The following is a 27,875-nucleotide window of genomic DNA, read 5'->3' as shown; positions in this document are numbered from 1 at the left end:
TTGTGAATAATATGAGTTTCTGGAAATATATTCTGCCCATAAATAAGAGGAGTGACAGATAATCGGATCACGGAAAAGTGACACCCCACTGCAGTGGCGAAAATCGATATTAAAAAGTGCCTAATCGATTTTTGTTACGTGTACACGCTTGTCCAGAGAACTCTTCCTCGACTGCTCGAGCAGTGCCGACGAATGAACCGTCAATTATATTTTAACGATTCAATAACCGCACTGATCTCAACAAACCTGGGCTCAATTCCTGACCAAGAAAAACACAACTTTAAAACTGATATCTAAATGAATATGGCTTGGGGCAACGGACCTTTTTTCATTGCAAAGCAGAGAGATTATCTGCGATGAAGAAAGGTCACCTATGGTTTTTTTCCTTTAGGGCAGTGTTATTGATGAACATGTTGAGTTTTTGCTATTTGTACATAACAAAAAAAATCTAAAATTCAACGAAAATGAGATGCATTTCAAGTGTCTTACCCCCGCAACCCCCCACACCATCCTACTACAGGGCACATATTTCAGTTAATATTCATCACTGACCTCAAGCATTTGACAAGGTTGCATACCTCATCTGCACATTCCCATCACGCACAAATATGAGCGAAAATCAAAACGCTGAGGAGGTGGGTAGTCTCCAGTTGAGTTCACGTGGAATGAATGGCCATTCGAGTGAATGAATGAACGAGGCGTGTGTGTGGTGGGGGGGCAGGGGGAGTGGGCAAGGGAGGGCTGGGGAGGGTGGGGGGGGGGGCAGTGGGGGGGGGCAGGAGGGGTGGCAGGGGGGTGGCGCGGTGCGGTAAGGGACCGTCTGCGTCTCCTCCTGGCACTTGAGTTGTAGGTCGGACAGCATGGCCTCCAGCTTGGCTCTCTGCTGCTCCAGCTCTCCGAGCCGCTCTTGAGCGCCCTGGTTCTGGCTCTGCATCTCCTGCAAGGTGTTGGTCTCCCTGTCCAGCTCCCCCTGCATGTCCTGCAAGCGCAGGGAGGGACGCAAAAGCCGCAGCGTTAGAGGCAGGAACAGGAACGCGGAAGCAACGCTTTTGGACGCTGGGGGATCATTCCTCAGTGAATGCATTTCAAAATCAGAATATGTATTTATACTGGAGGAATCCGATTAGCTATACGGCTCTTTTTCAGAACGTTACAACAACCAATACAAAAACACAGTGTGCAAAGTATAAGAAAGATAAACAAATCATTTTTAAAATACATACAAATCAAATAAACTATTTTTATCTTAACACGTAAAGCCCACAGAGCCATTAGCTTCCTTTTCAGAAGCGACCTGGCTATCACAAATGACAGCTCAACGAAGTGGCTTATCACGTGGAAATTTATAGCAGCAAAATAATAACAATAATATAGATGCATAAATCTTGACTTAAAGCTTTCGTGACTGCCGGAATTCATATTATTTGGGTCTTTCGGTAAAGTCACGTAGATTGATTAAAAGAAAATAACAAAAAACTACTAGTTTCAAAGAAAATAACAAAAACTTCTAGTTTTTTGTTATTTTCTTTGAACCTATCTACGTGACTTTACCGAAAGACCCAAATAATATAATATAGATGCATGTTTCTATATTATTCAATCACAATGTTTCCAGTGGTTACTGGAATGCACTACAGATGGGACCTGTGAACTTTGTCACGGAAAACAGGAATTCTACTGAACCACTTTTATATTAAATCTACGCAACTGCTGGCTGCTGATTCGGTACTGAGCCTAATATTCGTGCACTCTTCTGACTCTGAAGGTTATGTCAGCATCAAAATCAATCAGCATTTGCGGGCGTGTTGGAGTTGAGTAAAAACACGGACTCAATAAAAAACTGGATTCATGTCCAAAAAAAGTCTGTGGGCATATCTTAGCTGTGCCTAAAAAAAGATTGAGGGTGTTTGGATACCCACGGCACCTACAGTGACTGTGCCTCTAGGAATCCGATGGTTTCAGGAGTGGCTGAATTCCAGGATGCAAGCTCGTTCACCAGCATAGGTGGAATGGCGAGTACACATGTTAAACGATGAAGAGTGGGGCTGGCTTGCAGGCAAGTAACAATTCCTCCACTTCAACCCAAAGATCCTGCGAGTTATCACAGACTGGGGCACAGTTCCATTCAAGAATGGGGTGAATCAAACAATTTAAACTATCGAAATTATCTTCTTGTTTTATGACTTATTTGTTTAAAAAAAACCACGGGGTTATTCCAATGCATAAACACCTAATCTATCCGCGCGCGTCATATCATTCTACACGGGTGGAAATAAATTGGGCTTCGTTCATTAAACCACAAAAATCCACGCAAAATTACTCATTCTTTAACTTTACTAATAGCCACCATAATTGGCGACTGCTGAACTAACCTCTGGTGACCTCCTGGCCTATTCCGACCTTTACCCTACTTTATGACCTCATGTCACCGCTACTGCTGCAACTCCCTCCCCTTCACCAAGTGCCAGGCGAGCGTGTTATGGTGTCTCTCCTCATATCCTTCACCTCGTGTCTCTCCTCGTCTCTTTCCCCTTGAGTCTCATTATCAGTCTCTCCTCCAGTCGATCTCTCACGTTTTTCTATTCCTGTGTCTCCCTCTCTCTCCTGGACTCTCTTAACATGATGTCTCTCCTCGTATCCATCAACCCGTGTCCCTATCCCAATTTCTATTTCGTTTAAGTCTGGGGCGCCATGGTGGCGAGATGTTAACTACCTCGTCTGGTATACGGGAGGTCGTGGGTTCGATCCCGACTGCTGACAATGCATATATATTTGAGTTTGCATCTTCTCCCCGTGGCCGCGTGGAATTTTTGTCCAAGTCCTCCGGCCTTTCCTTCCACATTGAAAAACATGTGTTTGGAGTGTTTGCTGCTATAAAATTTGCACATGATGAGCCACTTCATTGGAATATAATTTGAGGCCAGGCTGCTTCTGAAAAAGAGATATACAGCTCAGTGGGGGCTTTAACTGGAAAAATAAAAATTAGTTTATAGATTAATAGTCGCTCCTTCCGTCCCTCCATCCAGGTGCCTCTCCTTCATTTAACCCCTTCCCACGCAGCGTCTCTCCAGCTGTGTGTCACCTCACATCTCTCCGTCTCCCACCATGCCACTCTGTCCTCATGTCTCTCTCACTTTGCGACCATCTCTCTCCCCACCCCTGGCTAATCTCTGGTGCCTCTCCATGTTGCATCTCGCTCTTTGCGCAACAATTTAGAAATGATGTGCCGTTAACTGTATTACATTTTGCCAGTTCTCCATTGAGCTTCTGTGTGTGTGAATTTGTGTGCTGTGTTGTGCTGTGTTGTTGTGTGTTTTGCGCGATTGTATTTGGGCCTGTATATTTATGGCTGCGTGTCCATGTACGCCCTGAGAACGATTGTTTAAGGGCGCTTTATAAATGTAAATTATTATTATTACGCGTGCGTGTGTAAATGTGCGCAGCCATCAATGAGTTATTGCGTATGCGCTTCTATTTGCATGCTCCTATTTGTGCGCGTGCATTTATTTAGCGTGTCTGCGTGTTTTGCAATCAAATATTTGAAAAACTGGAACATTAAATTCAAGAAAAGGCACATTCTGCCTTGTTTGTTCTGCGTTGCTTGCCAAATTAGCCTACAGGTAACCATCATAAATGAGCAAAAAACATTTACTGGAAAGATTCGATGCATGTATTACAAGCATTGTAATCTATTATTAGCCACTGCAAGGCAGTGTATATATATACACAAGGCAAAGCCAAGAAAAACTGCCAATACACACGAATGTTTGCATAAAGAAGAATATAGATTTGAAGTTAATTTCCAATTAAATTTACCAACTATTTTAAAAAGTAACAATTTGGATGTAATTTAATTCACACGTAAGGTAATGACAACTGTTATCGCCAACACAGGAACACATTGTACAGCTGGTGTTTCCTATTACATTAAAACAAAAACATTCCATTTACATGTTAAACAGCAGCAGCAGAACATGTACTTGAGTTCAGACAGGTGTCTGCTGCTGTAATGTTGTGTTCCACTCCCCGCGTGCCCCTTCTCTATTAACCCTTTGCCATTCCGATGACATACACGAACATTACTGGAATTGAATCGGAATTCAAACTGAAGTAAAATAACCAAATATAACTTTATCGGGAAGTCCTCATGTCGGAAGGCATTCTGAGGCTCCCACAAGGCCAAGCGGGAGGGGTGTGTGGCACACTTTAGCGCCAGCTATCGTAGAGTGTGGTGGTCGTGTTGCTGCGGTTCTCTGCGGTGAGTACAATGTCTTTAAAAACGATGGCACTATGCCGCTCTAAATAAAATTAACGCTGCACCGGTTGCCCGTTCCGAGATTCAGCGGTGAACGGGACACCCATCCTGCAAACTTGCAGACGTCTCGGAAAGGGTTAAAAAGAAAAAAACTGCCCCCTTCAAAAGCCTTCCCAAACTATTTTGTTTGCTCAAGATCAAAATGACATCGTGGCCAAAAGCCGTTGATGTCACCGCACCGCGCCAAAGCTTGCCACCTTCCGGCAGATACCGAAGCTGCTGCCCAGAAGCTGTGATGCCGCCGCCACGAAGCCGTTCGGCAGGCACCAAATCCCCGACCTCGCCACCACCAAGCAACGGAGCCGACCCCGCGTCCCCCTCACCTCACCTCACATGAACACACCCGCACTCATTTCCCCCCCCCCCCCATAGAGCTCCGAGGGGAGGTCGCCTGGCCGACCGGTTTTTATCCGAGAGACCCTTATCGGGATTAATTCTCACGGTTTCCGGCGATCAGGGAATTGGATGACCTCCCCCGTGCTACGTGGCACCGCGGCGCTGCGGCCGGCCTTAATATGGTGTGGTCGCGGCGTGGGGCATTCGGCCACCGCGGTTGAGGCGCATTTCCCCCCACACACACTCCCACGGGTCGACGGGGCAAGCAGGGGAGGCACGGGACAGCATGAATAGCGGGGTCACAGGGGCTGTTGCGCATAGTCATGGAGGGTTGGGATAATTGCGCTTGAGCGCGCAGGCCCCATTGTTAGGAAGGGTAAGGGAGTAATTAGGATGTACGCCGCCAACGTCGCGCACTGATTAGCATATCAACAGCGCCCGGGAACCGCCGTGCGCGGGCTTGGGGTGCACGAGCCCATTGTTCAGCGCAGCATCCCCTTTGAGGTAGGGAGGATAAATAGAGGAGTGCAGAGGGGAAATCGCTCTCTTCTCTCCAGGCCAGCGGACCAGCAGGAGTTCCAGCCAGCGACCCGGACGTCCGTGCGACGCATCGAGGTACGCTGTTAGCGCAGAGAGCAGCGAACCTCCGCGGGCACCAAACAGTGAGTGGGGAGGTGAAGTAGGGTATCGTAAGCCGATAAATAGGGAATAGGTACAGGTTTAGTGGAATAGGCCAGCCTCGTCGACTCACTGATTCAACATCAATTCGCAGGTGGCATATAATAAATCATTAATAGCGAAGCGTGGTCTCGCGTGATCTTGTCGTGCAGTGTGAGCGTGTGGGTGCGCTGTGTGCACAGTGGTTCGCCACGTGAGTGAGCGCTGCGCGGAGCTGAGCGCGCGGGTTGCGCGTGGGTACGCAGTGATTCTGTAGTGCTGCGGCTCGCCTCGGGGGAGCGCTGCGCAGAGCGGTGCGAGAGTGGGTGTCGCGTGTGTTCACTCCGTGTGTGATACAGGTGCGCGAGTATAACGTGAGTTGAGTTGGAGTGCGCGGAGCGGCGTGTGTGTGGGCGTGCGTGCGTTCGCTCTGCGTGGGTTGCAGGCGCGCGATTAGGAAAGGGAAGTATCGTAGTAGAGAGGGGCAGAATACTAATCGGTAATTAACCATGCCCATTACGCGGACCCGCGGTGGAGGGGAATCCGCGGGCGACGGCTCCCACACCATAGGTGAGGAACTTAGCAGCGGTTCGCTTAGCAGCGGGGGGGCGATTGATGATGCTAGCCCGGCCGTTAGCATTATCGAGGGAGGGATCTCGGGGGCTAGCGACCCCCACATATTGGTGTCAGAAGCGGGACGATCCCCCGCACCCCCAAGGGAAAGAGGCCCCCCAACCCAGGTTAAAATCAAATGCACATTTACGGGCAAAGGAATTCCATCATGGAAATCGTTTGCCCGCAGCATCAGGGGGGCTAAAAAGGTTAATGGGTGGTCGGATGAGGAGGCGTTGCAGCAGTTAGAGATACATTTAGATGGACGGGCAGCTGACTTTGTGGAAGCTTTGCCCGCAAGCACACAAACTCAGTGGGAAAAATTAATGTGCGAACTCGAACGGCGCTTCGGCGCCTATGACGAGGAGGAGGCGCAGGCGGCCTTAGAGGCACGCCGCCGCCAGCCCGGCGAGGATCTGCGAGATTACGCCGAGGACGTACGCATGTTGACCCAGCTTGCGTACCCGGAGCACGAGGCGAAAGTAATTGAGAGCCTCGCCGCCGGGAAGGTCCAGCGATATTTGGCACGCACCCCGTGGTGGCAGCCAAATATAGACGGTGCACGCCTCTCCTTTAACACACTTGTCGAGCGCGCGCGTAAATGCGAGAAGCTCTCTGGTGAGCGCGCGCAGCCTCGAGGGAGGGGACGAGAGTGCGCCGTAGCGAGCCTACTCTCGGACGAGGAGGAGGAGCTCGCCATCGCAGTAAGGGGACGGGCAAGGGAGCCCCAGAGACCCAGCGAAACAACTCCGGGGTGGGTAGCTGGGTTACAGACCGGCATCGGAGATATGGATGGTAAGATAACCCACGTAGGTGAGAAAATGACCAAACTGCAATCCTCCGTTGAGACCATCCGAATCCGAAATGGGGGACCTACGCGCCACGGTGGGAGGGTTATCTGGAAGGGTAGCCCGACTCGAGGCGGAGGGTGGACAGCGGCGTAATGGGGGGGGAGGGATTGGGCAGGGGGCCCACTACGGAGCCGCTCCCCCTCCTCGGGCATGTTATATGTGCGATCGCCGAGGGCATTTAGTGAGAGACTGTCCTGAAATCACCCGAGCTAGGCAGATGCGGGGGTTAAACTCCAACGCCCCCTAGAAAGCGGACCAACTAGGGGTGCAATCGACGCGGTCCCGATACAAATAGACGATAATGAGAATAATGGCGAGCGAGTGATCTCCACACAGGTTCCAGCAACAACGCCCACGGAAACGATGATTCCTGGCGACTGGCTACGGGAGCTGGTGGCGGGGATCACGGGGGCCACGTCGCTGGTGGAAGGGGAGGTTAACGGAGTGCGTACCCGAATCCTGCTGGACACGGGGGCGGTGGCCTCGCTCGTGAGCGCAGCGCACTGCAGCGCGATCGGGGTCGACGTGCGTCACCTGCAGGCCCCGGACCGCGCGCTGCACACTGCGAGCGGAGCCGGAATGGGGCTGCTGGGGAGAGCCACCCTAGAGGTCCGCATAGGCAGCCAGGTGTGCACGCAGGAGTTCTACGTGTCGAGTGCGTTGTGTCACGAGTGTATCGCAGGCACCGACCTCCTAGAACGGTTGGGACTCAACGTGCAACCCCGCCAGCGATGCGCCACCATGGAGAGCAACGGCGAGCGGATACCGTTCCTGGGACGAGAACCAACGCGCCTCCGCTTTGCACCTGTGGCCGCTATCCTGGCGACGGCAGTCACCATCGGGCCGCTCACCGAGATGCTGGTGCCGGTGGCAACATCCCCCACCGACCCCGCGCTCCGACCATCAGGGGAGGTAATGCTAACTCCTCACCCGGAGTTGGCAAAACGGTATGGGGTTGTGGGATCCGCCACGTTGGTAAACGCAGATGGGGACCGATTGTTTATGCGGATGTTTAACCCCCACAATACCCCAGCGATACTGCGACGGCGCACCCCGATAGCCACAGTACACCCCCTGCACGCACGCCATTTTAACGACTCGGTGTTCGCACTCTGGGCTGAGGACCCCGGTCGTCCTGAGGGTGAGCAGGACCTGGCCTGGCGAGTCGGCCCGACTCCCCGAGCCGAGGTCGTTCCCCTGCTCGACGCGTTACATGTACCATGGGCGGACTTACCTAAGGGAGAGGCCGATCGGCTGCGCGAGTTACTGCGGGAGTATGCCGACGTGTTCAGCGAACACGACTCGGACGTGGGTCGGACCGACCTTGTTAAGCACCAAATTGACACCGGTGCAGCCCGACCCATCAAACTCCCTGCGTACCGAGTGGGCGCACCCGAACGCACCCAGATCAAGGAGGCGGTTGGGGACATGCTTCGCGATAACATAATTCAGCCCTCGGCGAGCCCCTGGTCAGCCCCAGTGGTACTAGTAACGAAAAAGGATGGGTCAACCCGGTTCTGCGTCGATTACCGTAAACTAAATGCAGTCACGCTCGGCGATGCCTTCCCCATACCCCGCATCGACGACACCTTCGACAGTCTCGCAGGAGCGCGGTATTTTTCCACCCTCGATCTGGCGTCCGGTTACTGGCAGGTGGAGATGACGGAGGAGGATCGGCCAAAAACAGCATTCACCACCCCGATGGGCCTGTTTGAGTTTCGAGTGTTGCCGTTCGGACTCACTAACGCGCCCGCGACGTTCCAGCGGTTGATGGAGTTGGTGATGCGGGGTTTGCAATGGGAACAGTGCCTGATTTACTTGGACGATGTGATAGTGTTCAGTAGATCTTTGTCTGAGCATTGGTCCAGGCTTCGAGAGGTGTTCCAGCGACTGCGAGCGGCTCATCTCAAGCTCAAGCCACGTAAGTGTTACATCGCACAACGCGAGGTGGGGTACCTCGGGCATCGCGTCAGCGAGGCAGGCGTGCGCACCGATCCGGAGAAGGTACGCGCCGTAGTGGAGTGGCCACGGCCAAGGAATCTGACGGAGATCAGATCATTTTTGGGGCTCGCCACCTATTATCGTCGATTTGTAAAGGGATTCAGCGAGATTGCACGCCCCCTCACCCAACTCACCTCCCCTAAGCACCCCTATCAGTGGACGGGGGCCTGCCAGACGGCCTTCACCACTCTCAAAGACCACCTCACCCACGCCCCCACCCTTGCTTTCCCCGATTTTACCACCGATTTTATTTTGGACACCGACGCCTGCAGCAGCGGGCTGGGCGCGGTGTTGTCACAGGTACAGGATGGGACGGAACGAGTCATCGCGTACGCCAGCCGGACCTTGAGTGGGGCCGAGCTGAACTATTGCGTGACCCGCCAAGAGTTGTACGCCGTGATTTTCGCATGCAAACAGTTCCGGCCGTATTTGTACGGCAGGAGATGTCGCGTACGCACTGACCATTATGCTCTGCAGTTTCTTCTTACATTCAAGGAGCCGCGGGGGCAGATGGCCCGGTGGTTGGCGCAGTTGCAGGAGTACAACCTGCAAATCGAGTATCGGGCTGGCCGGACGCATGCAAACGCGGACGCCTTGTCGAGGCGACCCACGGTGTACGCCGAGACGAGGGCGGAGGAGGCCTGCCCGTGTTTCACGGGGGGACGCTGCCGGCAGGCAACGGACCCCCGAGAGGCCGCGGCCACTGACCCCCCCCCAGCGAGAGAGAGTGCAGTGTGCGCCACAGAAACCCTCACAGGTGGCACTGAGGATCCCGTCGACCGCCCGGCAAGCGCGGGACCCGCGGCTCGGGACCCGATCGGACGGATCCAGGAGGACGTCGGCTGCGCCTTCCCGGGCCTAAACGACGAGCAGCTGAGACAGACCCAGCAGCGAGATCCGGATCTGGCGGCAGTGGAGGCGGCACTGCGGGAGGAAAAGAGCGCCCTACCAGGACCCTGGAGCGGTTTGTATGCCCGGTTGTGTGTGCGGAACGGAGTGGTACGGGAGTTAACCGAGGCCGGCCAGCCGGGGTGCATCTGTGTTCCTGCCCAGGTGCGACCCCAGCTGCTACGGCTGGTGCATGACCACCCACTCGGGGGCCACGATGGGGAACGACGCACTCGAGAGACCCTGCGTCGCCAGTATCTCTGGCCCAAATTGGCACAAGACGTGGCGGCCTGGGTACAGGGCTGCCGCGCCTGTCAGCAGTGCGGGCCGAAACCGGCACGATACCAGGTACCCCTAAGGCCGTTCCGCGTCAGCCGCACGAATCAGCTGGTCGGGATCGATCTACAGGGGCCATTCCCACGATCCCATCGAGGCAACCGGTATATTCTAGTCGCAGTAGAGTATTTCACCCGCTACCCCGTGGCAGTGGCCATCCCTGATAAAACGGCCTTGGTGGTGGCCCGGGCATTCGTAGAACATTACGTACTCAAGCACGGGATCCCGGAACGAGTCCTCACCGACCAGGGTAGCGAGTTCGAGGCCGAGCTGTTCCAGGCACTGTGCCGAGAATTCGGAATCCAGAAGGACCGAACCACAGCGTACCACCCCCAAGCGAACGGTATGGTAGAGCGCATGAATCAGACCCTAGCGGGGAAACTCAAACGTATGGCGGCCGCAAATCAACGGGATTGGGACGAACACCTCCCCTACGCCCTTTTCGCCTACGCCACCACCGTACACACGTCGACGGGACAAACCCCGTTTTTAATGATGTTCGGCCGTGAGTCTCGTTTACCCGCAGATCTGCTATTCGGCGTCCCTTCCCCCCAGCCGGAGGAGGGAAGCCGCCCCGTGGAACACCTGTTGGAGACCCTGCGAGAAGCCCGAGGCCGAGCATACCCGCAAGGGGAAGCCGCGCATCGGCGGCAGGAACAGGGCACCCGACCCCGCATGGAACCCCCCTTATTCCTGACAGGCGCTAAGGTGTGGCTACACACCCCTCGCGTCGGGGCCGGGCAGGTGGGGAAACTGACGACCTACTGGCGGGGACCCTGGACCGTGGTGCGGCAGATATCCCCCTGGACGGTACTAATCTACGGCGGGGAGAGGGGTCGAGAGACGGTGGTCAATGTCCGCCGCTTAAAACCATGGAAAGCGGCCCCGGCGAGAGAGGACTCCGTCACCCGAAAGCCCCGAAATCCCGGAGTACCCGCACCCCTCGTGTTGGGGGGCCTCGCACACTACATGGGCCCCGCCGGGCCCCCGAGACGCCCCGATCCAGTCCGGAGACGGCGTGGACGACGGCCACTAAACCCTTCCGCTGCTGAGTTTGTGCCCCAGCCCACAGGTGCCGGGGGACGGGGAGAGCCGCTGGAGTGGAGGAGGAGACCGCCGCAGGAGCTACAGAGGACGGAACCACACGCCCCGAGGCCAGCCACCAGGTCCGGACGGATCCCCCGGACCCCGCAACGTTTCCTCGTGGGCGCGGCCCAAGCGAGGTGCTCCAGTCAACCCGGGACGGGGACTGGCACCTCGGGGGGCTATGTGATGCCGCCGCCACGAAGCCGTTCGGCAGGCACCAAATCCCCGACCTCGCCACCACCAAGCAACGGAGCCGACCCCGCGTCCCCCTCACCTCACCTCACATGAACACACCCGCACTCATTTCCCCCCCCCCCCCATAGAGCTCCGAGGGGAGGTCGCCTGGCCGACCGGTTTTTATCCGAGAGACCCTTATCGGGATTAATTCTCACGGTTTCCGGCGATCAGGGAATTGGATGACCTCCCCCGTGCTACGTGGCACCGCGGCGCTGCGGCCGGCCTTAATATGGTGTGGTCGCGGCGTGGGGCATTCGGCCACCGCGGTTGAGGCGCATTTCCCCCCACACACACTCCCACGGGTCGACGGGGCAAGCAGGGGAGGCACGGGACAGCATGAATAGCGGGGTCACAGGGGCTGTTGCGCATAGTCATGGAGGGTTGGGATAATTGCGCTTGAGCGCGCAGGCCCCATTGTTAGGAAGGGTAAGGGAGTAATTAGGATGTACGCCGCCAACGTCGCGCACTGATTAGCATATCAACAGCGCCCGGGAACCGCCGTGCGCGGGCTTGGGGTGCACGAGCCCATTGTTCAGCGCAGCATCCCCTTTGAGGTAGGGAGGATAAATAGAGGAGTGCAGAGGGGAAATCGCTCTCTTCTCTCCAGGCCAGCGGACCAGCAGGAGTTCCAGCCAGCGACCCGGACGTCCGTGCGACGCATCGAGGTACGCTGTTAGCGCAGAGAGCAGCGAACCTCCGCGGGCACCAAACAGTGAGTGGGGAGGTGAAGTAGGGTATCGTAAGCCGATAAATAGGGAATAGGTACAGGTTTAGTGGAATAGGCCAGCCTCGTCGACTCACTGATTCAACATCAATTCGCAGGTGGCATATAATAAATCATTAATAGCGAAGCGTGGTCTCGCGTGATCTTGTCGTGCAGTGTGAGCGTGTGGGTGCGCTGTGTGCACAGTGGTTCGCCACGTGAGTGAGCGCTGCGCGGAGCTGAGCGCGCGGGTTGCGCGTGGGTACGCAGTGATTCTGTAGTGCTGCGGCTCGCCTCGGGGGAGCGCTGCGCAGAGCGGTGCGAGAGTGGGTGTCGCGTGTGTTCACTCCGTGTGTGATACAGGTGCGCGAGTATAACGTGAGTTGAGTTGGAGTGCGCGGAGCGGCGTGTGTGTGGGCGTGCGTGCGTTCGCTCCTCGTGGGTTGCAGGCGCGCGATTAGGAAAGGGAAGTATCGTAGTAGAGAGGGGCAGAATACTAATCGGTAATTAACCATGCCCATTACGCGGACCCGCGGTGGAGGGGAATCCGCGGGCGACGGCTCCCACACCATAGGTGAGGAACTTAGCAGCGGTTCGCTTAGCAGCGGGGGGGCGATTGATGATGCTAGCCCGGCCGTTAGCATTATCGAGGGAGGGATCTCGGGGGCTAGCGACCCCCACAAAGCCATGCGACCTCCGAGTTCTGCTCTGAGTCTCCTAACCATCTCGTCTTCGTCACCACTCACGGAGACCACTCAAGTGTTGCTGTCTGGTCACCCATTAATCAAGTCTGCAGCGCTACGCAATAAATTGCAATTGTGTTTATCAACCTTTGATGTATGGCGGGGGGCAGCGGTGGTGCAGCGTTTAGCGCACTTCCCTACAAATCCATCGACCCAAGTTAAAATATCAGCCACATCTAATATGAGCGTTGAGTGATATCTGAACCGGTACTGGGAATCCACTTTACCTACCCCCACTTGACCAGCTTAGAAAAAATATGGTCAAGTAACTCAGGGGGCTGAGGCAGCTGAGATGCGTCAGGAGATGGCAGTGCTTCTGCGAGTGTAATCCGTGGTTAGATTTGGTCCACTCGATGAGCCGAATCTGTCTGTGGTTTGAATCCATCCGCACGGAGTTTTGAGTAGTGTCATCACATGATGTGTGGGGTTTCTCCGAGTGCTCCGGCATCCTCCCACATGCTAGGTTAAAAAAAGAAATTAGCTTTATTAGTATATATCCACTTCCTTGCCAATGAATACACTAACAGAGGAGACTAAACAAATTTGCTACCATGGGCATCGACAGACGCAAGTGAACACTCACTCACTGCGCAATCATAGTACCTGCACCTCATTGGTTTGGTATCTGATCGCCTCTTCCTTCTCGCGGATGTCCTGCTCCAAGGAAGCTTTTTCTCTGATTGCACAACAGGTAAAAGAGAAACAAACATAGCGTGCATCATAATCCATCCACAAGTGCAATAAGTTCACATCATCAGCAGCATGATCGTGTTATACAATGGTTTGGAGGTCACATTGGTGGATTTACTAAGCATGGATCCATCAATTCAAACCAGTGCCAGTGATATAAGGAGTCAACTTGTTTGTGGGAGAATCGTTTAAGTCAGTACAAATTTGCGTGAACAAAACAATAAATTCTAACACCTTTGCCAACCCACACTAACCAGTGTGGCGAAGTATGGTCAAATACAACCTGCATGACTGACCCAGGATGGGCAGACCTTTATCCAGAAATGCATTCATAAAGGCGTACAAAATATGATTATTACTACTACAATTATTATTTCATTTTCATTACAGTATTATTATTATTGTTTTTGAAAGCGATCTGGACTCGATCCCATCTGGCGGAACACGTCGCTGCCAACAAACTGCCTTTGTTCCCTCTATTACCATTTAAAAATAATTAATCTTGTTTTTAAAAAATAATCTATGAGTCCCACCACTAATTATCTGGCGAAACACCTCTGTAAATAACATTTTTTTAATTAGTATAATTTACACCATCTGTTTAAATGCATTTTAACCATATAAGGATTGTTTTGGGCTGAAATCTAATGACACATATATAATGCATCAGATATGTCTAGTGCATCCGTTTATTTTTCATAAGGAAAAAAACAATTCCTGCTGGGTATTTTTTCCAAATGTGAATGATTACATGGCCACGGTATAAATGGACAAACGGATAAGGAAAATTGCCTTCATAAAAATATATTTTCAATATACCATCCGGCCTGCTTTAACAAAACATGAGATTCCATCACATTCAGAGATGATTATACAGCGACACGATAAGGCAGACGTAACAACGTCTTCAATTATTGGCACACAGTGGCCCATTACAAAATTATGTGGAATTCCGCACCAACTCATGAAGACGTGCTTTTGTAGATTTCTTCAAAGGGAGGACGTTGAAAAGCAACGACACAAATCGAAATTCCTCGCATCCTTCCCACGATGAAGGTTTTCATTTCAACGCATCATCAAATGCAAGCGTATGCGCACTGTGACCGTTTCCATATGAATGGGAGATAGACCTCAGATGCGTGAACAAGGCAAGGTGGACATTGATTCTGGGGTTTGAAAATCCCTGGCTTAGATGTTATTGTATTTGGAGAGCAGTGTTCCTCAACTCCAGCCCTTGCGACCCCCACCACCGCAGTGCTCTTCTTTGTGACGAGCAACATTTTCTAGTTCAAGCTTCACGTTAAAGAATCTGCTCGCCACACACACCCCATGACTAGTAATCGCGGAAAGGTGTGAAGTGGCGACAGGTCACGGGCAACAACAACAAAAACCGCTGTAGGGTTGTCGCATGTCTGACTCGCTGGAGAGTGAGGCACGTGCGGGATATGTGGAAAGGCCGGATGTGTGAACATTTATCGGCAATGACATTAGCACAATCGCGCACAAAGAGGTTAATGGACAAAAAAGAAAGCGTAAATTGCTTCAGACGTGAGAAAATGCTTTACGAGTAAGCGAATGCCATGCAGGACGAAAGAACATTACCGGGTGTGAAAAGTTTTGGATTTCTGAACATCCACAGAGAATGACAGTTACACTGCTGCACAAAACACTGCAACAACGGGCGCGTGGGCGGCGAATATTTCAGAGGATGCGTACGTAGCGCTGTGCTGTGATAGAAATTTGGGTTGTTGTTTGTTCATGTTGCTGCCGGTGCAATGGTTGTGGCGAGAGTCACGTGGCGGCGCGCGTGGACTACCGCTGTAGCTCGGTGATCTCTGCGCTGATGGCATCCAGTTCCTTGATGGCGGAGAAGTCAGCCGATCCCACCCCACCTGTGCCGTCCTGAAGAACACACGTATGGAAAAAACACGCAAACAATGACGTGCGCAGAACTAACGCCTCTTTGCCACCGTACAACCGAGCTGCGCCAGGGAGGCGATGAGTCAGCCCCGTGTGTGCGTCAGGGGAGGAGCCAGGTTGTTCTTTTCCACTCCGGTAGCAGAGCCGCGCCGCCGACATCGTGCGCAATCAACGAGTCGAGATGCACGTAGATGACGCGGTGACACTGCGTCCTCAAAGATTACTGAACGACAATACAGGCCGTAATGAGTCGAGACAAGTGTATATATGTATGTTGAACTTCTTCACACTGCACGCGGTCGACCGTGCGAATCGCAGGTGTGGATGGCGCGGTCAGGCTGCCTCCTCACAGCATACTGACTGATGTCAAAAAACGACACCGTGTCCTTACAGAGTACAACGACTCTACGAACATTCGACTCAGAGATACGAACAAACCTGTCGATATGTCCAGTTGCCTGTTCGGACCAAGAGTCGTAGGTTCAACGGCCGTGCAATAGATGGTGGTGGTATTTACATCAACAGAACAAGAAGAACCAGTGGCATCTACAGCTAAAGGAGATTATACAACTTTTCAAACCATTCCCATGTTTATTGTAGACGCCGTACAACATGTTTGGAATTGACGGGAGTAAAGTTGGACTCATGAACACATCGACTTACGAACAGACCTCTGGAACCTAACTTCTTCGTAAGTAGAGTCCCTGTACTCAAGTTCAAGTTCATTTATTAGGTGTAGCCCTGTGAGCCATTCGGCTCTTGAATCGGGTGCAACCGCAACAAACAAAACACAAAAACACGAACAATAAACATCTGAAAGTGAATATGTGACTAAGTGCAAACAGAAAATCCAAGAAAAGACATCACTCACACACAATAAACACATTATTAGCCCCGCCCCGGGCCCTGCTTTGTCACAAGTTAGATTCAAATGTCCAGCTTTGGATCACCAACCGTACCCGTCAAGGCCCCACGCTAATGCGGCTCATAAGTGCCAGTGGAAAAGGGGATAAGGAGGCCGTCCAAGTGTGTACGACGAGCACCTTGTCCCATCGTCGCCTGACGTCAACTCACCTCGTCTATCAACAGCCACTTCTTACTTTTTTGGGGTGCTACGGTGGCTAGGAAATGTTAACTACCTCGCCTGGTATATAGGAGGTTGTGGGTTAGAACCCGACCTTGACACCTGTATATTTGAAGTTTACATGTTCTCCCCGTGTTAACGTGGATTTTTCTCTGGGTCCTCCAGTTTTTCCCTCCGCATTTATAAACGTGAGTTTAGAGTAATTGGCTGCTGCTATAAATTTCGCTATGATAGGCCACTTTGTTGAGCTATCATTTGTAATAGCCAGGCCGCTTCTGAAAAAGAGCGATACAGCTACGTAAATGGGGCCTTACGTGGTAAAATATATATATTTTTTTAATAGTATCGCTTCAAGTAAAATTTTGCCGCAACAGCAGCAATGGTAAAGCTCAGGCCGACGAATATTTTACCACCATCGTCAATTAACTAGGTAATCTCCCTCTTTCAGACAAGAGTAACGCGTCAATTTTTAATAAGGCCCATTGCCCAAATATTAGCTTATTATGCGCTTTAAAAAGTAGTGTTGGTAAACTACCACATTGCTATTAACATCTTTTTTTCCAGTCTATCCACTTTTAACTTTTTTTTACATCTTTTAAATGCAAAGTTATTGCAGCGTGCGTCAACGTGAGTACATGAGTTCGTTTATATAATTTAAGAATCGAGTCTGGTGGAGCGGCGCAAACTTTAAATGCCACGTAAATGGTGCGATGTCTTTGAGCTTCAAGATAATTAATTGGGTTTTCGGGAACAATTATAACTTGGGACTGTTGAAATCAAGCATCGGGGTATTTCCTGTTCGCTGTTGTTTACCCAGAAAAAGTGCTACAAATTCCAGACTCCTGTAAGCAGGCACTAAACCTTACGCAAGAAAAATAAATCGGATTCAATAAAGTAACTGGCTCACATATATGTCTCTGTCCAAGAAAGGAAAATATAATATGAAGGTGCAGCCCAGCAATTTCTTGCTCATGCCACTGGTGGCAAAAGGGCCTCCACCATAGGGAGCTCTATAAAGCTTCCATCGATAATATTTTGGTCTACTCTTCCACAATGGCCAGACGTGTTAATAGAGGTGCGAGTACCCACACTTTACCCCACCACGCGTGACATGCCGATCGACAAACTGTGCTGTAACCCAATTACACTGCCAATTGGACAGAGGCGGGGGGGGGGGGGCAATTGTGAAACTTGCGGTAATGTTTTAACTGCCATGCCGGGAGATAGAACCAGACACCTCTGGATTGCAAATCCAGTGTGCTCAGCATTACACCACGTACGTATGGATGGATGTTGAACTTCTTTCGCACCGTACGTAGCCCACCGTGCTAATCGGAGATGTGGTATGCAGGTATGTTGAACTTCTTTCGCACCGTATGTAGCCAAGCGTGCTAACCGGAGGTGCGGCATCACCAAGCACGTACACTGGGGTGCCACTCAAAACTCAAGTTCGTTATTTTACAAGGTCATACCTAAGGCTTTCATTTGTTTACCTGTTAAAACTGAAACCACTGACGGTTTAAAGACAATCGCTCAATATTTACTGGGTGCTCCGCGCAGTTGAAAAATACACGACAGTCATGGACGTGCAAAGAAGACGAGGCGGACGAGAAGCTGTAGATATGAACAAAGCAGAAAGGCATTCTCCGAACAGTAACAATTTGAGAGGAAAATGTGATCCGGGAAAACTGAAACTTCCCTTTCCCACATGCATATTGAGTGGGCATCCCTAGCATACAGCCAATGTGTTTCCTTAGAATGAGCCATACTCTATTCAAAGCTGTGTTGCAAGGTGAGCCAAAGAGGGCATTTGTCAATTTTTGGTGTTTCTGATCCAACAGAAAGCCAAATATAAAAATAGCTGTAATGCAGTTCCCACGGTGGCGAGATGTTAACTAACTCGCCTGGTATATGGAAGGCTGTAGGTTCGATCCTGACTCTGATGCCTGTTGTATATTTGGAGTTTGCATGTTCTCCTTGCAGTCGCGTGGATTTGTCTCCGGGTTCTCTGGTTTTTCCCTCCACATTTAAAAACAAGCATTTAGAGTTTTCGGCTGCTCTAAATATCTAAATAAGCCACTTCGTTGAGATATCAATTGTGGCCAGGTCGCTTCTGAAATATAGCTACAGTAAAACCTTGGATTGCGAGCATAATTCGTTCCGGAAACATGCTTGTAATCCAAAGCACTCCTATATCAAAGCTAATATCCCCAACAGAAATAATGGAAACTCAGATGATTCGTTCCACAACCCAAAAATATTAATATAAAAATGATCAATACAAAATACCTTTTTAGATTTTTATTATTTAAATTTAATATGAAGTAATCAAATGCATTAATTAAATTTAATCGTGGCTGGTGTAAGGGAGACGAGAGAGAGGAGGGGGGAGGGGGCCATTGTTGCAGTACAGTTACTAAAGAACAGTCACTAAACTTGGACACAAAATAAAAAAAATGCTTTACGCACACACACGTGGTCACAACACTATAGTAAACAGTATACGTTCGCGCGGATGTTGACTATACGAGTGAGGCACGCCGACTGAGACCGAGCATGGGAGACGATTACCCACAATCCCGCAGCGAGAGAGAGAGAAGAACCATTGGCTCAGTTGTGATCACGTGACGCTCGGCAGACAAAGCGTATACTGTACGTACTGCTCATATTGTAAGACCTCACTCGTTTATAAAATTAATATTTATTTTAACATTTTGCTCGTCTTGATAAGCAATAGCAGACCACGTTACTCGCAATCCAAGGTTTTACTGTACTTTTCTTTAGCTCAGTGGGGCCTTAACTGGGAAAATGTAATTGTTTAGTTTAAGAGGCACTCGACAGGATTCCGCAAACCAGGCTCGCTGCTTCCTGTTGCACTCGATTGCAAATTTCCGCGAAGAGCCACGTGTCACTCTCACACGCAATCCGTTCACGCCGAGCATGTGGTCCTGTTGAGCGAGGTTACTCGCAGGAGAATCCGCAACACCCGGCAGCCTGAAAGCAGGAGCGGCGGTGCGTGTCCCCTTCCCTCAAGTCTATTGTCACACATTACATTTACTGCCCTTATTTCCAGAACATTAACAAAGAAAGAAAATCAATGCTACAGTGAATTCTCTCTCTCTTTGTTGTCCGACAGCATTATTGGGGCGGTCTGAGCGGCAGCAAATGCTTCAGTTGTCAATGTCCTAGGTTACTGAAATTCATCTTAAACATTCCCTTACTTAGGGACCTAAACCGTGCAAATCTGACCTCTTAACTACGACTGATATATTAATTAACTAGTGCACTGCTTTCTGTGTTAAGGTCTAGTGGCAGCAGAAAAGTGTTATGAAAATTAATTTACAGTGGGCAAACTAATGATTGCACTGTACGAATACATTCCAACACCTGTGCTTTGCAATTGACCGGTGTGGAGAAGCATGGTCAAATAACCCCCACCGAGCCACAAGGCGCGAGGAGGCACTCATCCAGCAGTAGATTTACAAAAGTGCCGTGCGTGTACCCTTTCCAATTTCCAATTAGATTGGGGTTTTTTATCACACCGTTGCAATGGGCAACTCAAAAAGTGTTAAAAAGTGCCATTCAATTATTATTTATAATTGCCCTTTTCTACAGTTCAGCAATTCGGCAAGCGTTATTCCTACCCACTGTAAGCGCGCGCCCACGACTCCCTCAATTAAAACCATTCCGGAGCTCGGATTAAGAGCCGCAATTCTTCCTTCAGCACCGACAAAGATCAGCTCACACCTCCCAAGTTAATTTGCACGCTTGCCGGGCCACCTACGACACATGCGACCCCACTTTCCTGACGACGCGAGCTCGCAGCAAGCAAGTGGGAATGGCTGAATCTAACACATGAGCTATCCGTCCTTGAACATCGAGGGGGCTCTGTCACAGAGATCACGAAAGGTTCTAGAGGAAGACTTTGTCCCCTTTTGTTGATTGGTCTTGATTTCGGCGGCATCGTGGCGCAGTGGTTAACACTCGTGCTTCATAGCGAGAAGGGCCCGGGTTCAACTCCCAACTTGGGCGCTTTAGTGCGTGACGTTTTGCATACATTCTCTGATCCGCGTGGGTTTCTTTCAGGTCCTCCGGCTTCCTCCCACAAGTTCAATTCGTAGACAACTTCATCAAGTTGTATTTGTTTAACCGTGTAATATTCAACTGCTATTGTCCATACATCCCAATTACGAAAATGCGCTAATTACTCAACTGAGATGACGCACTAAGCAACATCATCCTCTACTGCATGAAGATGGGACCCCTACTGACAAGGCTCTTGAGACTCAGTGAATAAATAAAAGAGTCCCTTACCCGCACTTTGTACTTTCCGGCTGCCACTATTTCCTTCCTCTTCTGTTTGCTTCCCCTTTCTCTTGCTTTCCTATTATTTCCTACATCGTGCCTAGGTGGGGGGGGGGTCTCTATTGTTCCGCTTGTTGATGCTGGTTGTTCGCAAAGCTGCGTCACGTGCTTTCCCTCTGCTTGCGTTTGTTGATATTTGTTCACTTTTAAATATAAAGTAAGGAAGTGATGGTGGTGGAGAGGGGGGGTTATGTCGTACCGTGGTGGAGGCCCCGCGCTCTGAAGGGGGCATCATGTCGGCGCTCAGCGTCACCGGAGGGTCCACGCCCTTGCTCACTTTCTGCGTGATCAGGTACATGGCCAGCGCGAACTGGTCCTGCGTCAGCTTGCCCTGCTGCCTCGTGTCTGCAAGGGCCCTGCAGGCGCAACAAGCAATTAGCACGGTTGGCTGCGTAAGGTGCGAAAGAAGTTCAACGTACATACATACATGCAATTATAAAAATATGGGTCCCGTAGATAACGCACAATTAAATTTTGATTTAAAGCTTTCGTGACTGCAGGGATTCATATTCTTGGTTCTTTCAGTAAAGTCACGTAAAAGGGAAACAATAAAATAATAAAAATATAAAAAATAAAATTCTCACGACGTTTTGACTGCAACACAAGCAATCATCATCAGGTGTGAAAAACACAGTAAGAAAATTTGAAAAAAGTGGCGGTTTTTTCTTAACGTTAGCACCACTTTTTTCTAATTTTCTTGCAGTGTTTTTCACACCTGATGATGATTGCTTGTGTTGCAGTCGAAGCGTCGTGATAATAATTTTTTTTTTCCCTTCTACTTGACTTTACCGAAAGAACAACGAATATGAACACACGATTAGTTACACAAAAAATTACAGCTTTTGCTCTCCGATATTTTCGGGTTGTGCTGCGTGTTGTTCGGTATAATAACGACGATAACAATTAGACATTTTTAAAAAGACGCGATGATGTTTAAGAACATCTCTTGCGCGCTGCGTGGCCGTGAGGTAGCACGTGGGTTCTCAGGTTAATGCTTTAATTTTGAGAGGGGCGTATTTGTCCTTTGAAAGTACGTGGCCCACATGAGGAGTCTGTCTTGGTTGGCTTGACTACGTCTCTGTGATGAGTGGACGGAAGATATCACCGGCATTTGTTGTCGGCCAGTGGCACACGCATCTCTGACAGGCACGGCGGTGACTGGCCGTGCAAACAAAATGTCATGGTGTCCAACGTTTAGTTAGCAAACGTATCACCGATGCATTTATCCTTTTTAAACTGAACAGCAGGAGTGATCTTTGAACAGCACATAACCGAAGCATTCGATATAATCGCACCTCTGAGATGCTGCCAAACGCCTGTGACTCTCAAATCGACACACTGCCCCCGTTGCGAATGCCGACAGCGAAACGTCAAAGTAACTTTAAAGGGACGATTCTTATACAATAAAATCCTCATGCCACCGAGCGTTTGTCTTTGTAGTTTTGTTATGGGGAGTGGTAGGCTAGCGGTTGGCGGACTTCACTATAAACGCTGCGACTCGAGTTCGATTCCCGCTCACAGCAGACATCGGCGACGAATATTTGAACTGGTCCTGGGCTTCCCCCTGAAGTCATCTCCACCTTAAATAAGTACCTGGTGCAGTGCTTAATATGAGCACTGAAGCAAAAATAATGGCGACCAGGCGTGGTGCTGGCCACCCACCCGCCCCTCTAATAAGTGCCCACAAACAGTGTTTGCCCCAACAATCTGTAAAAGGCTAAATGGGGAATATTTTCCTTTCTTCTCAGAAGTTTTATCAACCCAGTTCAAAGAGCTGTGCAACTCAAATGCTTTAGTAGGGGATGATACCTGAATGGACATCCATACATCAAATGCACACCCACGTTTATCCAGAAAAAAAAACACGTGTTACCCCCCTCGCCAATGTGACAAGGTGCATCTCTGATGGCAGCCGTGACTATATTGTGGAAATTCCCACATTTTCCATGGTAGGAGCCAGTCTATCCCAACTGTGACCACTCTTGCCTTCACACGAAGTGATTACTCCTATACTAACCCCAGAGGAATGATGGGTAAACCAACCGAGATTTGAACTCGCCACTATCCAATTGTGAGTCGAGTGCTAACACAACATTGCCACCTGGCCAGATAGAGTAAATGAAGGACAGATTGAGATCACCAAAAAAAAAGGTAATCACACTAATGGGAGAATTATTATTCATTCCGAAACTCGACTGTCCCACAAGCCAAGTTCACCTTATCCATCTGGCTCCTGTGTCTGCAAAACATGAATCACGATGATAATTTTTTTTCATAACCATTATCATCAATAATAAAGGTGTTTTGGGTCAGATCGTATTATTTATAAATGTGTCGTAACCCTCCACCACCCGACACGGCCAAACAGTAAAAAAATGTGTCACGTTTTTCAAAGGACAAAATATTTCACTTCTTTGTCCTTTGAAAAACGTGACACATTTTTTACTGTTTGGCCGTGTAGGGTGGTGGAGGGTTACGACACATTTCCAAATAACGCGATCTGACCCAAAAACCTATATTATGAATATTGGTCGCGAAAGCCTACGTGTTAAACCATTATCATCGCCAACAGCCATGGTCTATCTACTGATGGGTGAAAGCCTCCCCATGCCGTCACCATTCCTCATAGCCCTGTGACACGACAATCCGTTTCTCTCCTGGAAATGTGCCCATATCGCTGCTCCATGTCCACAGCGGGCAAACTCTCTGGTGGGATCTCCTCGTCTTTGGCTGCCAATCTCTCACCGCCCATCGACTTCGAGCTATGCGTCTTGAAAAAACCCACTTTCTAAATGCAGCGGTTAAGTTCATGTCTCGTACAACGTTTGTTCCCTGATCCAAGTATTCCCTCTCATCTGCCTTTGAGTGCAATTCGATGCACGTAGCTCTCCGTGCATCTTCTGTAAAGTCGCACGCTTTCTCATCATAGTCTTTGTCACCGTCCTTCATTCGGATTTGTGATCCGTACGTCGTAGCGGGTAATGTGCACCGACTGAAAACATCGTCCTTCCTTCCTTCCTTCTTCAAGCACATTCCGGTTGATTTTAATTTTCAAATATATATCTTTTACAAAAGCAGTCCACAATCTGCTTCTGTTTCCCCCCCCCCCCCCCCCCCATCTCTTTATTTATTAATTCCGATCTACCGGTAATAATTACCGTAAGTAAACATTCTGCCTGTTTTTCCAGTTGTGCCCCTACAAACACAATTATTTAACGTTGCCGGGAATGTTGTTTTACTCATATTTACCTTCAGCTCATTTCTATTATTCATGACAAAGACTGTTGTCAGCAAATTTGAAATGACCAATACTTCCTCGATGTTTTATGCCTTTATTCATTCAATCCACTTGTCAGAAAACATCGTATATAATTTCACTGTGAATATTCTAGATATTAAACTATTGTGATAAGAATGCATTGGACCATATTTCAGTCTAAAAACCCTACTGTCTTGCCGAATGAAATCATTTTGACGAGCAAACACATGAAATGGGTTAACAATGACAATATCAATAACAGATTAGAGTGGCTCCATTAATTCTCATAGCACACACAAATAAACTGCTGTACTGCCCGGTTGTAATGTGATAGCAGCACCTGCTCACAGTAGGTGTCCATTGTGCAGCGGTTTGTGCGCTGGGCTATGAACCCGGCGACCGGAGTTCAATTCCCACTCACGGTCAACACCAGTGACGATAATCTTTGACTGGTCCTGGGCCTCTCCTAGGTCGACTCAGCCTCAAATGAGTACCTGGTACGGTGGGTGTGCAAACATCACCACGAGGGAGACAAAGGCAGCAGAGCGTTGTGCTGGCCACCCACCCCCCTGTACCGACCTTCAAAAGTGCTCGCTAAAAGCACTTTCCCCAACAGTCTGATAAGGCTATACGAAGGATCTTTTGTCTTTGTTATTGTGCACACAAACTCAAGATGCCATCATGGACAAAGCCGTTGATTCCAACAACACCTCGCCAATTCTCCAGGTCCCGCAGCTACTGCCCAGCAGACACGTGACCTCCAAGATCTGCCCTCAAAAGTATCCCGACATAGGGCCTTAGGTCTGCTCGCTGTTTGTCGTACGCGTGAAGGCCTTTCCCACGGCTGTACCAGTAATCTTTCAGCCTCCTACCTAAAGTCCCACTTGGCGTAATTGTTGTCGCTCACCATATCTACTACACTGACCAGCTATGTTCTCTTTTCCCAGCATTTCTTATCCTGCCTTGCCATGAAATTGTCACAATATTCCGAGCATTCGTCTCAGAATGCCAACCAGCCTGTGATCAAACGGCAACTTATTTTCATACTGCTTCGTTCAGACTCCAATTGTGCACACAAAGCCACGTGTGTAAACCTGCACGAACACACAAGGTATTCCGCTAAACGAGAGGCACTGACCAGATTTGAGCAAGGACAGCCTGCGGAAGGCCCGACTGCATGAAAATGTCCTTCACTTCCAGGCCAGACACAAAGCCGTCCATGTCCAGATCGGTTTTCAAGAAAATTTCGTCATATTTTATCTTGTCTGCCGGCGTCACGACCCAGGTGGTGTGCGTCTGCTGCAGCTGCAAGAAACAACAGAGAAACAAGAGCAGCGAGCAGCGAATCAACGAGAAGATTACCACCCCATCGGTAGCAAGAAGAACAACACCAATAAGCAGCAGCTAATGCCAAAAAAGCAGCGTTTGTAACACAAGTATAGTGAGTCCAAATGAGTCGCAGACGTTACTCTTCAGAGGCATCACATTCATTTGCAACACGTATATACAAAGGGGTAACTGCCCCTTTAGCAGATACAGCCGAGGGTGGTGACCACCCAGCTAACTACACTATACAGAGGAGTTACGGCTACGATGGGTCGGACCCTCGCTCGGGTCCCCGGCCACGTGTTGGTGCCTCTTCAGACGTAGGACGTGGAGCTTCCAGCTTACAGAACGAAGCGACCCCGGTCCCTCTCAGGGACCCACCTTATATCCTCCCGGGTCGGGGCTGCTCCGCCCTCGGCCCCACCCGCCTTCTCGAGCGTTCTAGCTCCCTCTCGATCCCTCTCGAGAGCTCTCTCCGGACACGTGATCACCCCCTAGCCCCCCCCCACCTGGGGCCCTCTCTGTGGACACTCTGGATCACGTGTCTACGGGGTTAACCAGAGTGCCTCGGCCCTGGGCAACCCTGTCCCTGGGCTGACACTCTCCCACTCCCCCTTACGGAAGCCCGCACTGCACGCCATGCGTGGTGCCCGCGCTTTCCCAGCGCTCACAAAGCCCCGCTAGGGCTGGTACTGCACCGATCTACGGGGTGTACGCGATGACGGTGCTACGCTAAAGCCGGCCTCACTCAGCAACACACCCGGTGCTGTCCGCGACGTAAGTACATCGCACGCCACGGCCCTCCCGGACCGGCACCATACAGTGGCATCCTCGATGTCACTACACAAGCACAATGAACTGGCACATTAACTGTGTTGTACCATGTAACTTTGACAATTTTAAGTAAAAAAAAACACTCGCTTGGAAGTATTTTGTTGTCAATCTCAGCCACAAACGATGCAGATGTGGGCACACGTATTGGTGAACTGTAAGTTTCTTAACGATTGGTTTCGGGACTTTGTGGTTATCGCAACCAATGGGATAAAGCGTTAGCCATGTCACGAGGGGGAGCTCTCGAATGTAACTCTAGAGGGTAGCCTACGTCTGGGGAAAGGTGGGAACGCCCACCACACAACCCCACCACACACGACCTGCTGATCGGCTGTGGTACACCCACGTGTACTGCCGGGTGGACCGGAGGCGTCCTTCCCGCATCTCCAATTATCACGGTTGGCTACGTACAGTCCGAAAGAAGTTCAACATTCATTCATATGTACGTCAAAACTTGCACCATCCTTTCAACCGCCCCGGCAGCAGATGAAATCGTGCCTGAGACCTCCGGATTGCAAGCCCAGCGCGCTAACCGCGACGTCACTGTGACGATATCTGGTGGCGAGATGTTAAATACCTCGGCTGCTATAAAAATCCACGCATAGTAGCGTGGATTTTTCTCCGGGTCCTCCGGTTTTTCCCTCCACATTTATTAACCCACGTTTAAAGTATTTGGCTGCTAGACATTACCATGTGATAAGTCACTTCGTTGAACTATCATTTGTGATAGCCAGGTCGCGTCTGAAAAAATTAGCTATACAGCTAAGTGAGGCCTTACCTGGTAAAAAAAACCAGTTTACAGTTTTAGTTGATCCGTCGTAGCCAGCAACCACAAGAGACGCCCACAAGGGCGGAGGATACCGTCCATGCTCACCAAGCGCGGCTGCAGCTTGGGGGAGAGGCTCCCGCCACTTGCCAGGCTGCTCACGCTGCCGTGCGACGGCGTGGAGCGCAGGCTGTCACGGGGGGGCGGCGGCGACGACGGCAGCACGGGCACGGCGCCGGGCAGCATCCCGGGGTGCTTGCCGCCGCCGCCTGCGGCAGCGGAGGGGCGCTTGGCGGGCGGCACCAGCTTGGGCGGGATCACGGATGGCACCGGCTCCTTGTCCAAGGCTCGATACACCAGATGCATGGCCTCAACGGACGCAGACGGCACACGACGCACGGTCACAACGGAATAGAAACGGTGGGACTGTCGTTTTTCAAGGACGCTTTTGTCAACGACAAGAACTGCTTTTCGTGTTTAGTTTGTTGTTCTTCCCCCCCCCCGCACCTCCAATTAGCGAGGTTGGCTACGTACAGTCCAGTGCGAAAGAAGTTCAACATACATATTGTACGTATGTACACTGCTCTCAATGTGAGCAAGTGCAATAAAACCAGTCAGATCACCCAGAATGCACCAGATTTCTTCAGAGCTCAGAAGCTAAAGCAGGACAATCTGGACAGAGCTTGGATGGGTGGCGACCATCCGCAACAGTTTGCTGTCAAGCCACAGGGATATGCAGCAGAGGAACATGCAGCAAAAAAGATTGCCCCGTATTTATAAGCTCCCACATCAATACGCCTCGTCACCGACCCGGACTGACCAGCATGGTCAAGTACGGTCAAATAAATCCCACTACATGCACCGTGGGG

General features: G+C 50.5%; 1 protein-coding gene across 7 annotated transcripts in view; it reads right to left on the bottom strand.

Annotated features, from left to right (window-relative positions):
• The window catches only part of EPS15L1 (epidermal growth factor receptor pathway substrate 15 like 1), a 115,371-nt gene that overhangs the window by 65,007 nt on the left and 22,489 nt on the right, over positions 1–27,875 (bottom strand). For 6 of the 7 annotated variants that reach the window (XM_061562338.1, XM_061562346.1, XM_061562385.1 and 3 more), the window contains exons 9-14: positions 27,115–27,375; positions 25,222–25,388; positions 21,024–21,180; positions 15,272–15,357; positions 13,369–13,441; positions 818–979 (exon numbers count right to left, since the gene is read on the bottom strand). In XM_061562338.1, coding sequence (XP_061418322.1) covers positions 818–979; positions 13,369–13,441; positions 15,272–15,357; positions 21,024–21,180; positions 25,222–25,388; positions 27,115–27,375 — 906 coding nt within the window. The remainder of the gene's footprint in view (positions 1–817; positions 980–13,368; positions 13,442–15,271; positions 15,358–21,023; positions 21,181–25,221; positions 25,389–27,114; positions 27,376–27,875) is intronic. The other variant, XM_061562367.1, reaches the window with a different exon arrangement.

Source organism: Lethenteron reissneri, chromosome 4, assembly GCF_015708825.2.
Source record: "Lethenteron reissneri isolate LAM-NWPU_2019-01 chromosome 4, ASM1570882v1, whole genome shotgun sequence".
NCBI classification, from domain to species: domain Eukaryota; kingdom Metazoa; phylum Chordata; class Hyperoartia; order Petromyzontiformes; family Petromyzontidae; genus Lethenteron; species Lethenteron reissneri.
This window is presented reverse-complemented; position numbering and strand designations above follow the sequence as displayed.